General features: G+C 44.8%; 1 protein-coding gene across 1 annotated transcript in view; it reads right to left on the minus strand.

The window, feature by feature from the left end:
• The window catches only part of nlk2 (nemo-like kinase, type 2), a 56,120-nt gene extending 39,461 nt beyond the window's left edge, over positions 1-16,659 (minus strand). The window contains exon 1 of the mRNA XM_062551821.1: positions 14,911-16,659. Within this exon, the coding sequence (XP_062407805.1) occupies positions 14,911-15,377 (467 nt within the window). The 5' untranslated portion in view covers positions 15,378-16,659. The remainder of the gene's footprint in view (positions 1-14,910) is intronic.
• Positions 16,660-17,915: the final 1,256 nt, after the last annotated feature.

A 17,915-nucleotide genomic window follows, 5' to 3' on the forward strand; every position in this document is an offset into this window, starting at 1 on the left:
TATACCAAGAGGAGAGGTCTATTCCTTAACAGACTGTCTCATTATACCTTTCAGTGTATTCTCCTAGGGTTAGCATCGCCCATTTTATTCAGTGGCCATGATCTCCACAGTGGCTAACCTTGAGCCCTTACGTGACAGTATGTCTCAACTGTTTTTGAGTATAAAAAGCCAGAGGGCTGAGGGTATGACAGGAAATTTGTTGTGGTGGCTGGTGTGTGTGTGTGTGTCTACGAGTGTGTAGAGGAGCCATAAGACTTATGGTCAGGATGCCTTTTGATCCTTTCAAGGCAATCTGATCACTGAACTGCCTTGATGCTAATCATGGCTGAATAGTGAAGCATCAAGACGCATCAACAAATTTCACTGGAGTAGCACGACATGGTATGAGTAGCATTCAGTCATCAGAAGCATTTCCATCATTCTCATTCCCATCATCATCATCATCATCCTCATCATCATCATCATTAGGAGACAGATGGGATGGTATTGCTCAAGTCAGGGCATCTGTCTGGTGATTCCTGGAACTCAAAGTAAGGGGGGTGGGGGGTGGGAGGGTGTTAGAATGGATCTGGTGGCTTCCTTTCGACCAATCATTTTCTGGGCTTGCTGCAGATTTTGGTTGATGACCTAGTTATTCTCAAATTAAATAGTGTAACAGGAACGTAGCATGCCCTGAGCACAGACAGGAGATACAAAGGATGGGCAGAAAGCTGAAGAGATTTTAAGAAATTGTTCTGAGGGAAGCAGGCATAGCTCAAATGACTCACTTTCTCATATCTAATCTCGCCAGGGAATCAGATTAAAAGGGATAAATTTAGTGACAGAGATGGTTATTAAAAAGCGGTGGATGCCTGCAAGATGACAAAGCTGGTTGGATTATTTTTTTCATTCTTTCTGACCTGTCTAACCAAACCTGTTCTTTACATGATTTTTGTCATCCTATATTCACTGGACCTTCTCTAAAGCAAAATGCAGAAACAAAAATGCAGTCCCGAATAATATTTTGGCTTAGTGTTATATCTGCATCTGTTGGTTGAGTCTTTCTCTCATTACATTCAAATAATCAATAAACGATTCGAAAGGATTCATCTAATTTTGCCTCGTTCTGATATTGCTTTGGTTTTGTTTAGTTGAAAGCTTAAAATAGGGTATCGTTGGAGGCTATTTACAGTAAGGCTACTTTGAAACAATCTAGCTAGTAGCAACAGTGACGTTAGCTAAACCACGCGTTTCTTCAGTCCTTTAACTCACAAAATCATTTCAGTTCATTTAGGTTTATTAAACACCTTACCATTATAGCTCTACAGTCCACCACTGACTCTAACTAAATCAGAAAAATGGACAAATCTATTCAAAATGTTTGGCTCCACGAGTTGTTTTGGTAGCACAGGCTTTGCAATATATAGTATCATTTCGCACTGGATGACACACACTTCACACCCAGAGCAAAGTGCTAACAACGACAGTCATGGGTCCCACACCCAGAACACACACTGGTGAAAATTCATCTGAAAAGAACTGTGATTTGCCTTTAATTTTCCTGGAATACAAATGTCAAGAGATAACCGGAGATATAGAAAAAAATATCAATAGGACAAAAACATGATGATGATGAACATTGTAAAACTATGTAAAAAATGGATTTAAGTCAAATAATTAAGAAATTAACTAGCAGGCACACACATGCGAACACTGTGAAATGAAATTACATCATTGGACAGATCATCATTTCTGGGACTAACCAAAAAAAGGTTAAGTCCTCAAAGTCAGGCCTCTTGGATGGTTTCAGTCCCCCTGTAACTTTAGAGGAACCGCTTATAAAGCACATCCTAACAGATGTCTAGAGGAGAGGTAGGCTGTTCGATTTTACCCAAAAACAAAATCCATATTTTCGATTACGATTATTTTGACATAAGGCAATGAAATTATTTCAAATATGCTGTTTTTTACCGAACATAATTTCCAAATTCGGATTTAAGTGAAAACCTCACTCTTATTAAACGTAAAATCCCTCAAGGGATTAATATTAAGAAAAATACTGAACTTTTGCCATCTGGCTTTTCTTGTAGACCTCTTGTAAACAAAACAAAATGATGATTATGATTATGATCATTATGATGATTTGCTTATCTTTCAACTTTCTGAAGTAAGCAGTCAGAGACAGAATGCCAGATACAGAAGTCTGAAAAATTGTACTGGAAGGCATAGCTCTGACTCAAACAAATATTCCCCAGGTTCAGTGACACACATCATTTAGTCAATTTGAGCTTTTGATCTTTTTTCAATATTGTGACAAACCTAACAGGGCGCAGATGAGACTTTGAGTACACAAAACACCTGTTTGAAAGTGTTGGAAGGCACATGAAGGGAAACAACTTGCACAAGAAAAATGTTGTAGATAATTAATGATAGCCAGCAGATAAAAGTAAAATCAACTAATGAGTCATTCCCCCAGTTATTCCCTAATCGAAGCAACACGTGAAGCATGTCACACATGAACTAAATAAAGCCACAGTGTAGCATTGTGTCCATACGCCAATGTTTGAGCCCAGGACCTTACTCCTCATCGTATATCAAGCTGTTTTTGTCAAGTTCTAAAATGATTTTTTATTTCTTTTTGCCCAACCTTCATTTACAAATTAGGCCGTGTTGTGTCTATTTAAGGCTCAGCCCTAGGAGTTCAGTGTGTGCTAAAACAAACACTTTGGAAATAAATTGGCCTGCCTCTTTTTAAAAAACAATGATGGGTGGCATAATGTCTGCAATCTCTTGCAAACTGTGCACATTTGTAGCAGCATCTACCATCAAGTGAAGTTGGTGTGCATCGTGTACAGCATGTTGATGTTTATTAAGTCCGATTTGTGTGTTCTGACAACAACATAATCTTGCTTCGTTTCGGCTAACTTCTCAGCTGCGTCACACACCCTTGTTCCACCATGCCAACTGACCCTTCTACACAGACCGGGATCCAGCTCAGTGAAGAACTGTGCTGCTGGACCAGAGGTGAAATAACAATGAAGACCCTATCCAATCCATCTTGGTACCATTTATAGAGAACAGTGAGGCGGAATGGCCCAATACTCCTGAGCATGCTGCATTAAGAGGTGACTATGGACAAAAGACAGTGAGATACAGTAAGTAAAAAGTCCAAACTGGAGAATGACAGGTAGGGGGGGAAAATCTGCTCATCTTATATTGCTGATTGGGTGTCAGTGCTCTTCAGATTTCTCACACACACACACACACACACACACACACACACACACACACACACACACACACACACACACACACACACACACAACTGGCAGGCACCAACAAATCTAAAGCTATAAATATATTGTGAAATGACATCAAAAGAAATGGGAAAGCCACATAGAGCCAAAGTCGACTACAGACATAATCCCTCATTACAAATACAGAGCCCACACAATAAATGGATAAGTGTTGAAAGATAATAGATTTAAATTGTTAAACTGAATCAATTTTTCTGGATTATACATTTAGGCCCAGTAGGATTCATACCAGTCACAACACCGCGGGCATGTTCAAGAGGTGCCCAAACAGAGGCCACATTGACTTGCACACCACCCCTCCTCCTTAAGGTTGGCATTAGTGTAGCATCACGGCACGCAAATACACATCTCAAACAAAAGGAATTGTGCAGAATCTGAAGAGTGATATCTTTCATCTCTTATCCCCCTTGATCTGGGCTCAAACCAAACACACTGCAAAAGAGCACTGGGGAGGTTGAGGAGAGGGAGCGGATGAGTGAAAAAAAGGGTTGGCTATTTTTTGGTGTCCTGGGCGCGCTTCTCATTTAGAGCAATTACTGGCACGAGGAAGCCATAGGAGATTATGCCGACTAGAGAGGAACAGGGAGAGGGAGGGGGGACAGAATGACAGCATGACGCGACTACATTCTGATTGCGTGATGACAGGGAGGAGAGAAATTAAAGAGGTAATCAGGATATCTCTTGGTTCTGCAAAAGTAATATCAAGACCCTTTCTTCAGACAGGCATACACACACACACACACACACACACACACACACACACGCACACACACACGCATATGTGCATTTCTTGATTAAGGCTACGCTGATCTTTCGATTGGACAGAAAGCAGAAAAAAGGAAGAATAAGAGGAAAAACAGACAATTATTGTTAATTACAAAAATGCAAATTGGTCTTCAGGGGAATGAGAGGGAAATGAGAGAGGGAGTGCGCACGAGAGAGAAGAGCCCATCTTGACTTGCACACAGCCAGGCAAACATGACCATAGCCCTACCCTCCCCGCACACACACACACACACACACACACACACACACACACATATGCACGTGCTCCAACTGCTGAGCGCACACACATTCACAACACAGCCATCCTGTCAGAATTGATCAGTCTCTGGGCGGCGCATAGAAGGCCTGAAGGGGATGATGGCCAATAATGGATTATCAGTGCAGCTCCTCTGCTCCTACTGGCCTCCGCCACACACACACACACACACACGCCCGGGTGACGCAGAGCACGGAGCCGCTCAGCACGCCCGCAGCTCAGGGGTCACGGCCAAGGTGTGCCGTCCTGACCAGGGCTCGGCCAGCCCAATGCCCAACCGATGCAACACAACACTTTGCCTGATTATCAAAATAAACACACACATCTGAAGAGAGAAACTCTTGTTCTCGAACCAACAGAAAAAAAACTCTCCATGTGCAGTTCATTCTCCTGTCTCTGATGCGTGGCCTAGTCTGTCCTATTAGAATATGTGTGGCCTCCAAACAAGGGCTCTCCTTACGCACCTTCTACCGTGCTAATGTGTGTATCTTGGTCTCTGAAAAAGGGTTCAGTAGGTTCAGGCTGGAAGTGACTGCACGTGTGCAAGTGTGTATGTGTGCACATACGTGCCTATGTGACAGGGAGAGCCGGGAGGCTTGGACTGCGGCATGCTGGGTAGGGAATAAAAGCCTGCTGCCCCAGGGGCCACAGCCAAGCATGTGCCATTAGCCTGAGCACATTCCAAACCTTCTCAACAACATCCCCTGCAAACACACACACACACACCAACCAACGCACTCACACCACCCCAAGGTAAAGCTCTCACACAAATAGGATCAGCGAGGGCTACCATATGGCAGCCTTAACAACGTTGCTAATTTGTAAGAGAGGGATTTTCTAAGAAGGTATGAGGAAAGTGTGTGAGCGTGTCTGAGAGTGAGTGTGTTTGTGCGTGTCAAAGAGGTGCGTGTGTGTGTCCCGAAAACATGTAAATGCCAGCAAGACATCATCTCGGCATATTTGCAGAACATGAAACGGCCCGCCCCTGTAAGAGCAACAGCAGCACTAAGAACAAGGCAGCCACCATGAGCTGCAGCTGGTCAGGGGAACAGGGGAAACTCCCCCTCACGCCAGCGCTCGCTCAGCAAAGAGCAGAAGCCACTCATCGGATGACTGGCAAAGACACACCGAACTAAATGGAGGGGGAAGAGGGATGACATTTCTGAAACCACTGACTGGTGACGAACTAAAGAACACAGCACTGGGATAACCTCATTTTCAAAGGACACGAGAACCGCTTCCTGGAATTCATGTGCAAAGAACAATGTTCTTGAAATAGTTAGTGATTATTAAATAGGTAGTGGCTAACCAAGCTCATCCTGTTTTCTAGGAGTCAGGCGACAGGGTGACTTAGCAACTTTCAAGCCACCCTAACCAGCCAGTTTGGCCAAATGCTTATGGGGGCAGAGAGGGTTTTCTGTGGCTAATGGAGAACGTCCAGCCTGTTAGTGTAAGGTACACATGCTATCAGCCTGGCCCAGGGGTACAGTGGACTGCAGATGGCTGCTGGGGAAAAGGTGCAGAGAGCTGATAACGGCCAATGGGTCAGTCAGCGTGTGATGTAACGTGACCGCACCCTGTCCCCACTTCGCACTGGACTCGCTGTCTAGTAACTATCACAGGCTCGCAGCATGGGAGCTCCAAATACATGCTCTCTCTGAGAGTTTACAAAAAACTAAATAAGTAACATTACTCTGTGCATGACTGAGATGTAACATTGAAAACATATTGACCACTATGGACAACAGCCCATTATGATGATCCTCAAGGATCAGTCTGTTGTCATGTACAATTTGTTTTAAAAGTAATCAGTTATACTTAATGTACTAGTCAAACTATACTTAATTTTGTATGGTTATGGTATGATGTCAAGTGCAAACGTTTAAAAAATGCTATCAGTCTGTTGTCATGTACAACTTGTTTTAGAAGTAATCAGTTTTCAACTATATTTAATTTTGTATGGTTATGGTACGATGTCAAGTGCAAACGTTTAACAAATGCAAATGCAAAAATGTTTTTATGCTTTTAACAACATTAGTTACAGACTACTCTAGACACCATAAAGAAGACATGGACTTAGGGTTACATACAAAATACTCATTTCTTATCAAGTTTGGAAGGAGTGTTATGATATGTACATTATTCAATAGCATTTAATCAGTTGTCATCATGTAAAATCAGATTTCAGGTAGGTATGATCATTTGTGCACACACAGAAAACAACACAGCAAAATGGATGTCTTTCCTTTGAGGCTGCTGATCTGTATGAAGTTGCAATGTGCTATGCGAATACAAACTACATTAAGTAAAATCCAGTGCCTTGCAGTCAACCTAAATCATAGATCATTTCTCAATGGGGTGTCTGTTCAACAAACCCCAATGCCTTCGTTTTGGCACCGAGATTGAGAAGATTTATTGCCATGGCGACATAAACAATAGCCTGAAATGCGTTGCAGATGTGTACCTCGATAACAGTGAGGAACAACAATGTGACTTTAACTGTGCGAGTGAATGGGCTCTAAGTGGCGGCTCTCCCCTAGGAGCTCTTCAATGGAGAGGCACAATTCACAAAACCACACACTAATGGTCCCGCTCGCTGCGGAAAATTATACAGCATTGTGCGAGGGAGGCACCGCTGGTAAGTTCCAATTCTGTTTCGGAGAAGGAAGGGACGGATCGGAGGAAAACAAAAGCTATGGTTTTAAAATAATGGTGGTTTTAGCTGGGTATCGTGTACCGAGCCACTTATTAGGAGCCAAGCAATGCTTCAGGCAAATGGACTGTGGCGTCAAGGGAGCGCTCCAGCTGGAGATGCACAATCCCGTAAGGGCGGATGCTGGAGAGGCCGCTTCTCCACCGCGCTGCTGGGAGAGGCCCAATCACACCCTTAGTGAAGGAGGAGGATGAAAATAGCACCTTCCTCAGCTCCAGCTCTCTCCTCTCCAGCTCTCTCCTCTCCGACTATTAAGGGAGGAGAGAGGGGGGGGGGGGGGGGGAGGGGAGTCGGGGGAGATGGGAGGCTGCTGTGGGGAAATGAGAGGAGTGGACAGTTCTCCCTGCTGAAAAAGCAGAAGGGACACTCCCTCCTCCTTCCATCCCTATCCAGATCTGGCTTCCTGCTCAGCACTGTCCTAATCAATGTCCTTTCCCACCATAGCACACACACACACACACACACGCACACACACACACCACCTCCTCCTCCTCCTCCTCCCTCCATTTCCTCAGGATGTTCTTCTAATCAGCTCTGGCTTTGAAAAGAGCTCTTCACTCTCTCTAGGCTTCTCTTCTTTCTCCTGTCTCCTTCATCTCGTCTCTCTGTACTCGTCACCGCCTTCTTCCCCGCGAGCGCGCCCGAGAGGGCATGCACACGTGCGTGGATGTGTCAGCGCGTGTGTGTGGGTGGGTGGGTGATCTTCATGGGCATTCCTGGCACTGCCCCGACAATCCATGCACACGTCGGAGGAGTTGCGAGCTAAACACTGATTCACGCTGGCCACTTGGGCCCTGAGCTTCACGACCGCTGGTAGGATTTCGTGAGCGGAGAGCGCGGGATTGCGCGCTGGTTAGTCATCAGCGCAACCAAGAGCTCCTCTGCAGTTGGCGTGCCGAGGAGTGATCTCGGGAGGCCGTGGCAATGCTAAGGCTCTTGTTAATGGACCGTGCCCAGCGTTTACAGGGCGGTTGGTCAGGGATTCTGAACTGAGACCATAAGGAGACTAAAGAGCGTGTGCACATGTAAATCAATGTTTGAGAGTAGGAGAGATGTTAACAGTACTTTAACAAAGATGCTATAGACATGGCATAATGGTCTATATATGCTCCTGTATGTCAGTGTGCGTGTGAGGGAGAATAAACATTTGACTATTACCAGGCCCCAACACAACTAAGCACTTCAACCGTTTGCAAAGGGTGTGGCTCTAGACAAAAGCAATTCATCTCTGTTCTCTTTCACTTTAAATAGAAGTCCAATGGAAGCCAGACATGAGGAGAGACATTCAAATGCCCTTGCACACAACCATACCTGTTTGTGGGTGTGTTAGCCCACATGCAAAACCTGAAGTTTGCTCAAGGGGACTCTGAAAGCAACAGAGCAATAAGGTTGCTGAAGTGATAACTACAGCAAAAGCAGGGTGAGGATCTTTTTTATATTTGAAATTACATTAGCAGCAGGTCACTGTTGCCATCTGCCCCATTAATAAAGGGATTAGCTTTGTCTAATTATTAGCATAGCGCTAGGAGTGAAGAGGGTATTTCACTGCACAGGGCCTCCAACACTTCAGCACGAAAAAAGGACAATTCAGCCACGGGGGATTGGCTTCTAATACTCCGTTTCATTTAATGTATGAAAAACATCTAAAGCATCATTAATCATGATATCATTATCATCATCAGGACATCATTAAGTCCTAACCCTTCTGATCAGTAATGATTGCACAAGACATGTCCAACCAAAAGTGAAAAACTGTAGAGGGGATTGGCAGATACTGGCAGAGATCCAGGACTGCTGTCAGACCCAACTGATGATTACGTCTCAGCTAAGAACAGACACCGCAACATAACCTGACAGAGCCAGGTGACGAAGGTGTTAATGGGTACGCTTTCTCCCTTCCAAAAACCACCCTACACACACACACACACACACACACACACACACACACACACACACACACACACACACACACACACACACACACACACACACACACACACACACACACACACACACACACACACACACACACACACACACACACACACACACACACACACACACACACACACACACACACACACACACTTCAAAGGTAAGCCATCACTCTCCTCTTGGTCTGTACATCTGCCAAACGCAGGTCTCTTAAGAGCTGCTTTTGACTGTTGTGGCTGCTGAAAAAAGCCCAGGCCCCGGCTTGGAGCCTTTTATGCTGCAGGCACTAAAAGCTCCCAGCCGTCAGTGCCATTATAATGGCCCTTTAAAAGGAGACAGAGAGAGAGAGAGAGAGAGCAAGCGAGAGAGACATCAGCGGGGAGAAACAAAGACATCATAATGTACCAGGGGCCAAAACACAGGGGGCTCAGCTGACCAGGAAGGAAACAGGAAGCAGGAGGAATCCAGACAAGGCCCAGGAGGAGTGGCCGAGTGTGCGTCCGGCGCGGCCGCTAGTGCTGCATCAGGTGTGGCTCCTGCAAGGGCAGCAGCAGCAGCAGTAGCAGCGGCAGCGGGCGGCGCGGAATGCCGCAGGGTCAACAACCTCCAGGTGGGTTGCTGCTGTCTCAGCACCAACGGCTTGATTCCTGGATATACTGTAGGTCTTGTGCTGATAAGTCACGGGGTAGGCAGAGCGAGGGCGCTCACTGCATTGATAATTAACAGAGCAGTGTTTCCTTCCCTTTGTTTCGACAAAGAAATGTTTCTCAGAATATCTTATAAGCCATATGCCTGATTACCCAGTACATTTTTGCCTGGATATAGTAAATATATATCAACTTGTAATGTTGTAAGCATTTATTGAAACTATGATTAACTGTGGTGCTCAAAGCTGGTGCTTGTTTTCAGTTCTGCTAGCATTTAAATCACTCACAGCAATAAAAGCCTGCATGATCTATGTTTCCAAGACCCCTGTGGCCTGTTCTATAGAACACGCGTGACCTAGTTGTGTTGACATTCAAAAAAAAAATGCCATCCGTGTTTTCAGCTCGCAGTTCAGCTTTCAGCCAATAACAAGGGGCATGGTGCATCATAAACCGCTGCATGCAAGCAAGCAGGCTAGGCTACGGCCACTGAGCACGTCGTCCATGAAAGAGAGCACATCAAAGGCGCGTCTGTATTTCAGATCTTCATTGAACACAGCGAGGAAATAAACCTGATTTCATTCCTGCCAGATGTTCATTAAAGGCCCATTTCATGTTGCACTGAGGCCATTTTCACATTAGAGCGTTTGGTCTGTGCCCGAGCGTATTTCATCACTTAATTCGGCTCGTTTCGGTGGGGCGAGAGCTCGTTGTCCTGACCCCAGTGCAGGTCAGCACACTCTCTGAGAGAGGTGGTCCAAATGGGTGAAGTAGTACTCTGCAATCATGACTCATCAGGGAGAGAGAGATGCTGGAGGACGTGTAGTGAGAGGACAGTGTTAGAGGACTTTCAAAATGGCCAGTGGTTATAAATACTATGTCAAACGGACATTTACGAAAACCAGAGACCAACTGTCGCTCCCTCTAAGTAGCCACTCCCCCACCCCAAGCTCACCATGTTGAGCATGAGGACCAGGTCATGTGACCGGTAACCGGGGAGTGGGGGGGCTTCCATCAGGTCACTGGGGAAAAGTGCCTGCATGGATGACCATGTAAACAATCATCAAAAGCTCCAGCCATGGAGACAACACTTGTGTTATGAGTGATGGGATGACCCAGAGGGGTCCCTCTTGACAAATAAAAACACATTGTTTTCTCCAGACGGGAAAGTGAAAAAGACAACAAAGACAGCTGGGCAAACAGCTAAGGCCATCTTAGGTGAGACAAATTCTGGGCAAACAGCTAAGGCCATCTTAGTGGAGACAAATTCTGTACTAAAGTACAGACACTCTGTGATTTATGTGACAAAAGATGAATCCAAACAGTTCTGGGTTTGCCAATGGATGAAAAGCACAATTGGCAAAAAAACATTGCTGTTTAATGCAGCTCCTGGATGCCAATTCATTCAGCAACGATGATTATTATGTTCACATGGGAATGGCTGACTGATCCCACGGCCATGTCTTCAATATGCTGATGGACTTGGAAAAACCCTGACAGAGTGTATACAAATCAGTGAAGTAATAATAACTGTAGAATTAAAAACCATAATCAGTTCTAATCCCACGGCACCACTGAATGAAGGAGAGCGTAAAAGAGCAGATACAGACTAATATACAGAGGCTTAATAATACAACACAAAAAACACACACACACACACACACCTTCTTCCCCTGCGGTTACCAAGCCACCTAAATACAGGATGATTTATCCATCACTGTGTCTATATATACACACCATCCCTCTGAATGAGGACACAATGAACTTGTGCCTTTACAAGATGCCTAGCAAACAGGTTAGGCCCAGGATCTGTGTCTTAGTACTGAAAGAAAAGCCAAACAATAGCAAACGAATGACATGGAGAAACTATATTTTCAGCCATCCATATTATTTCATTTGCGTATGTATGTGCGTGCATATGTGTGCACACGTGCCTGTGTGCTTGTTTGCCTGCACGTGTTGCTTATGGATAACACCACCACCCACCTGCTTGAAGATGATGCATTTAGTTGGTGAGGTTGGCCAGTCTCTAGATGTCCATCATAGACTGTATAAGGTGTCCATATACTGTTAAAGATACTGTCCATCTGGAGCAGTTAAGTATATGACACCTGCACTCTCTGCTGGGGCCTAAGCCAATTTACTTCACGTTTCACCACTGAATGCATCAGCAGGTGCGTCATCACAAGTTGGGCTTAGCCCCAAACTTTGTGGGGCAATGGGGTAATGGTTTAAATACCGTTAAGTAGATGCACAATTACAGTACAGAGAGTAGGGCCTATGCCTGTTGTTGGACTCCTGAACATGACCACACTCATTATCAAGACATTTGAATGGCATGAGAATATTTAACTGGCTGGTGGTTCACAGACTGGGCCGTCACACACACTAGTGTGCTTGGGCAAGATGTAGGTCTTTGTTGGGAACTCTTGCTTTGGTTCCTTCTCATAAAACCATAAGATCACTAAGCTCCACTAGCTGGCTAGCTGATGCACTCTCCTTCACCAACCGGTGAGCCTAGATGAGGTAGTCACACCAGTGGCACGCTCGCGCCCTCCTTATCTGCTGATACAACAACCGGAGAGTCCTGCTCTGCTAGCCTTGACTCAGAGGCCTTCATTCTTCCTTTTTCAAAATATCATCAGGCTTTCTTTAGTGAATTAGCAAGTCACCACCACATGCCAACAGTAATAAATGACCTGTCCTGTGCAGAAGGCCACTACTTGTACTTCAAAATGTTTTGCTACATCTAGAACCGTAAGTCTTTTAGCATTAGCAATCTACCACTAGAACCCAACAATCATAAAAGAGCTGTGCACTCTTTCTCTCCCATGCACAAGCAAACGGAGTGTTTGTTTTTAGATCTGTTTGAGTTACTTCCATCCACTTTCCTTTGCAACCTCATCACTTCATATACACAATGTGTGTGTGCGTGTGTGTACTTAAGAGGTTTCCGCCCGACAGCGACGATATATCTATATATATAGATATATGTATAGATAGATAGATAGATAGATAGAGAGAGAAAGAGAGAGAGAAATTAGAAAGACCTTCATTTACGTTGATTAGCTGCATCACAAAGCAATAGGCTTTGTTAGTCTACCTTTAAACTCCATTCAGGGCAACACCTAAAGCTGAAGCCGCTAATGCAAAATGGCCTGGCGACGCCCATGCGCATCAGCAAGCACTCACTGTACTGGCGTGCAGGCTGTTAAAAGTCATGCTCCGGCAAAAATGACCCAACTAGATCTTAGTTCCTCCCTCCACCCGCTCCCTTCATTTAACCCTGCTCACAGCAGCTGCAGCACAACAACCTCGGCCATCCGCTGGCTATAAAGCATCTAACATTAGCACTGGCCATTCAGAAGGAAGAAGCAGTACCCTACACATTTACTGAGTCTCCTGACATCAGCCAGAGAACCACTCAACACGAGTCAACGTCAACATGACCCCCCCACCCCCATCCCTAACACACACGCACACACACACACGTCCATAAAGAGGCTTTCTGTACACAGACAATCTATCGGTTGCTTCCCCCCATCCCTTTTTTATCACTTTTATCACTTTTAGTTCTTTTCTCACCTATCTCTGCCTTTCCTCACCATGCTTGCTATCTCTCACCATTTCTCTTCCCTTCTCATTCTCCTCTCCTTATCCCCATCTTTCAGCCTTTCTCCCCCACCCCTCTCCCTCCCTCCCTCCCTCCCCTGAACACACTGTTCTGGGGTCCTCCTGTGCTGTGCCATCTCTCTGCCTCCAGTGATGGGCTATAAATATCCAGTCAGGCAGCGGCACAGATTAAAAGCAGACAATGAGCAACAGGAAGCGATTCTGAAGAAAGGTCAGGGTGAGATTACAGTGGCGGCAGTGAGTGCTGGGGCCTGTGCCGCGCTGACGCAGATATGAGGGGGAGAGCCAAGAGAAGGGCAGCCCCAGAGCCTTCACTCCGAGCACGCACGCAAGCACATTACGTACGTACAGTACGCACAAGCACCCACACACACACACATCAAATCATTGTTCTATGGGACACATGTATGCGCACAGCCATGAAGCCATCAAACACGATCTAACATTAAGGAGTCTTTTGTAATTCCTGTGTTGCACTGTGATGCATTTAGCACTAACCTGTGTTTCCATGAGCTTCCCTTAAGTCATTTCCTGTTACTGATACTGTTTTCATTTATGATGAAATACCATCATAAATATTCTGAATAAAAAATCATGTCTGCCAGAAGGCAACTCTCACACTGAACAAAATCAACTAAGTGTGGACATTAACATGGAAAGCACTTACATCCAGCAAATAAACTATATCTGGTTCTACACAAAACAAGTGGAGGTGGTGCCAAATAAACTGCCTGGTTCTACACAAAACAAGTTGAGATGGTTCTACACAAAACAAGTGGTGGCAAATAAACTTTGTTGAACGAATCCATATCTCATCAGTCTCGGCAAGTACATCATGGAACCACCACCTCAATTGTTTTAGCGAGGGACTTTCTGTGGGCAGCAATTGACGCCACAGGTCCAACTCAGAGAAGATGGATTGAATGTCAACTTGATTCAAAAACACTGAACAAATTGTTATTCACTATTTGTTATGTAGAAGTGGCAGAATGGCAATGTGTGGAGTTCAAGCCAAAGTGCAATGAACACAAAAATGAACTACATGACTAGAATGAACTAGGAATGAACTAGATGACTAGATGTATGAGGACAACTTTCTGCAGAAAGTTGTGATTATTAAACTCAGCTACTGTTATGAGGTGATTAGATCCAGACACCCACCAAAAACAATAGGGCCCCATGGAGAAGTCACAATGAACAAACGCTACAGTATCAGTAAAGCAAGGGACAGTTGAGATCTCTCCTTCAAGAACAGAGAAACTGATTTAATCTGCGAGTCTTTAAAAGAGCTTATCGGGACAATGTGCTGCCAGATGAAACAACTTGCCAAAAAGTTTTCCTCCACTGGCTTCTGCTCCAAAGGAGACACCTTCAAAACGCAACCGAACAACTGTATTAAGCTTAACGCAGGCTAAATCCCACTTCAATAGGCCCTACTCCTTTTCCAGGGAGGAATCAGACATGGAATCAAGGCGCCATGAAGTTTTGAATGCGCACATAGTTAACTTTGTGGTCATATTATGCTCAAGCAAATCAATTATCTATCAGGCCAACTTGAGATGCATTAAATTAAATTGCCTATTATTCCTCCTCAAGCATAGGTCAAGACAAACTCAAAAAGTACTTAATCGGGTTAGGGGAACTTACCAAACTACTCCGAACGCTCCGTATCCGATGGGTCTGTCGGGTTCTATGTCCAGCTGTTGTTGTAAATGATGCGAATGCTGATGGTGGTGGTGGTGAGCTTTGACAACCGCAGCAGCTTGAACCTGGGCTGGTGCAGCAGCCGCCGCTGGGCCTGGTGCTTGTCCAGGAGCTGGCGATGGAAAGTAGGGCTGCTGCTGGCTCGGGTTCAGCATCACCGCCGCCGCAGCAGCGGCCGCGGCTGCCGCAGCCGTAGAGGCGTGCTGTTGAACGGGATGGACGGCAGCGGCCGAGCCAGGATGCTGCAGATGATGTTGTCCGGGGTGGTGGTGGTGGTGGAGGTGAGGGGGTGGAAGGTGCGGTAGTTGGTGGTGATGGTGCGGGTGGTGTGCCGCCACTGCTGAGGCACCACCGTTGTACGCGGCCATCATTTTTGCGGCATTAGTTGCCGTTGTTCCGCAGAGAGCCATCCACTCAAAACAAAAACAAGGGGAAGAAAAGAACAGGAGCAAAAATGGGTCCCTAGTGGGAGCTCACGGTGAACGGACTAAATGTGTGACTTGTCAAGCAGTGGTTTTCAAACTGTCATTTGGCTGTCATATGTAACGATACAAAAACAAAAATCAAACCAAAAGTGTCTGACATGAGAAGGAAATTAATGTGTCAGTTGTCATAATTACCACACTCTCACTGAGTCTTCAGGTTTATCATTCTACCAATCTGACCTAGTTCTGAAAATGGACCTTCACTATTGCGTGCAAAATGCTAACGACTAATGCAATATTAAGCTTCTTAAAGAATTTCTGTACAAGAATCTGCTTGCTTCACAAAATAAACTGAACAAGCTAAAATGTTGATGCCACAAAAATAAATCCCGCTCCCCCCACAATAAATAAATGTTACACGGCCTTAAATCTCCCGCATGTTGGAAGTGATGAGCAACTCTCCTCACTCCAAATTCGTCTGATTCCCCCCTTTTTGAAAAGAAAAGGGAAATCGATGTGCATTTACATAGGACAGCACACGTTCATCTTTTCAATTTCCTCATGTTTGCCATATTGTCTGATCCAGCACCGACGCTGTTCCCACTGCCAGTGCTGCATTCAGTTTGCAGAAGTTAGCTGGGTCTCAATCAGGCCACGCTCGCTAGCTTGTCACTTGCTAGCTTACTTGTATTTTGGCTTTACACGCAGGCAAAATGCCTCTCATCGAACAAATCTTTACCTATGTAACACCACCGTGTAACAATTTTTTTTCAAGCACCGTCGCGCGGAAATGTGACCATCGATATGGCGTTTAGGATATTGACGTTCGTGCAGTGTTCTCGAAATGTGGGTCGCTGTCTTCCTCTGAATGTCACTACTCCCGCACTCCCTTGATTCTTGAAATCCGATTCATTTTGATAAAAATGAGCTCTCCTCTCCCCTGGAACGAGGAAAACAAAATTCTTCCACGGGCAGTCAACTTATTTTTTCCATCGATAGCGACGTTGTGGATGGCCACTTTGCTGCTTTGTCCCTGTTGGCAGCACGCCCATGTACATCCAGAAAAAATAGAAATTAAAATAAAAATAAAAACATCCAGTGTTCCTTTGCAGTGACAAAACAAGCGGCCAGAATCCTCTCCCTCCAGCCGGATGGCGCTGCCAGGACCTGGGGAAGCACACGCGCAACCGAAGGTTTTTGGGTACCCGTCGAATCCTGTACTGATTGAAGGGTTCTCCACCAATCAGAGTGGTGAATCTGCGTGTTTGATGTTTTTAAGCCAATTACATGAGGCAAGACAGGAACTGAAGGGCTTACCAAAATAAACAGGAATTGATGCGCTTGAAACTGCCGCCATTACGGCTTCTGTGCTCCGTCCAACGCAATAGAAAACCAGTAGGGATATTGAGCCCAAATGGCGAGATAGCGTTACCACTTGCTGAGAAAGATTACGCGAGTAATGTGAACCAATCGTCTTCCGACATGAAGGAACTTCCTCGGTCGGAAATGATTGCCGTGAAATGTTGACCAATACTTACATGTTTAATGAAATACAGGGGTTATATTAAGGGCAAGTGTACAGACTATTTGTTGTCACGCTATTTGACACTGTATTTTTGACCGCGCACAGGTTAACGCACACGTCAATATGACTATATTGGCTTATGAAAAGTTATTTACAATAGCCTAACCATCAAATATAGTTAATTTTTTGATGGTGACATTTTTCACATAGCCTAGACAATCTCAGGCTACTTAATGTCTTCTTTGTAAAACACTAAGTCGTGTTTTAATCCAGATTTCCAAGAACAAAGTTGCCGGTTATGGGAATGTTTTAAAGCATTTCAAAGATTTGCCTGTAGCTTGGAAGAGTTCTTTGGAATTGAAAGCCTATTAGATAAGACTATGTGGCCTCGACCTATGTTGACAAATCATTAGCATCAAGAAAAAACAGCGCGCAAGTTGTTGAGGCGGTATCTATGATTCGTGAGTAACTTGTGTTACAAAACCAGATCCATTCTGCAACGGTAACACGTTTTTCCTGTATCAATAAAGGCATAGACCTAAAGCGTGAACACATGGAATGACCTAGCCTACAGGTTATAATATAATGCTTGAATAGAATTGCAGCCTGAAACATAACGTTTCCTTGCCCTGCAGAGTCTAGATTCCCTGTTATGCAATGCACTCTTCAGTCATGCCATTGAAGTTAAGATTAGGGTCTCAAAATGGAACATATAGTAATTGAACAAACATTACCTGAACACACAGAAGTATAGATCAGAGGTTCTCAATGTTTTTGGTTCCAAGGACCCCTTTTGGGTGACAATATTTTCAGAGGACCCCCACATAACCGTAACAGTTGACCATTTGTAGGCTATTCTCTAAAGGTCCACTATTCCATGTTTTTTGGCAGATTTGGAACCTGGTGTTTTGTCAGCTTTGGATTTTGCATCACTTGACAACATGGACTGAGTTCAATGTTAATGTGGGTAGGACCATATAGAGACAATTTGCTTGTTT

This window comes from Sardina pilchardus, chromosome 13, assembly GCF_963854185.1.
Source record: "Sardina pilchardus chromosome 13, fSarPil1.1, whole genome shotgun sequence".
Taxonomy (NCBI): Eukaryota; Metazoa; Chordata; class Actinopteri; order Clupeiformes; family Clupeidae; genus Sardina; species Sardina pilchardus.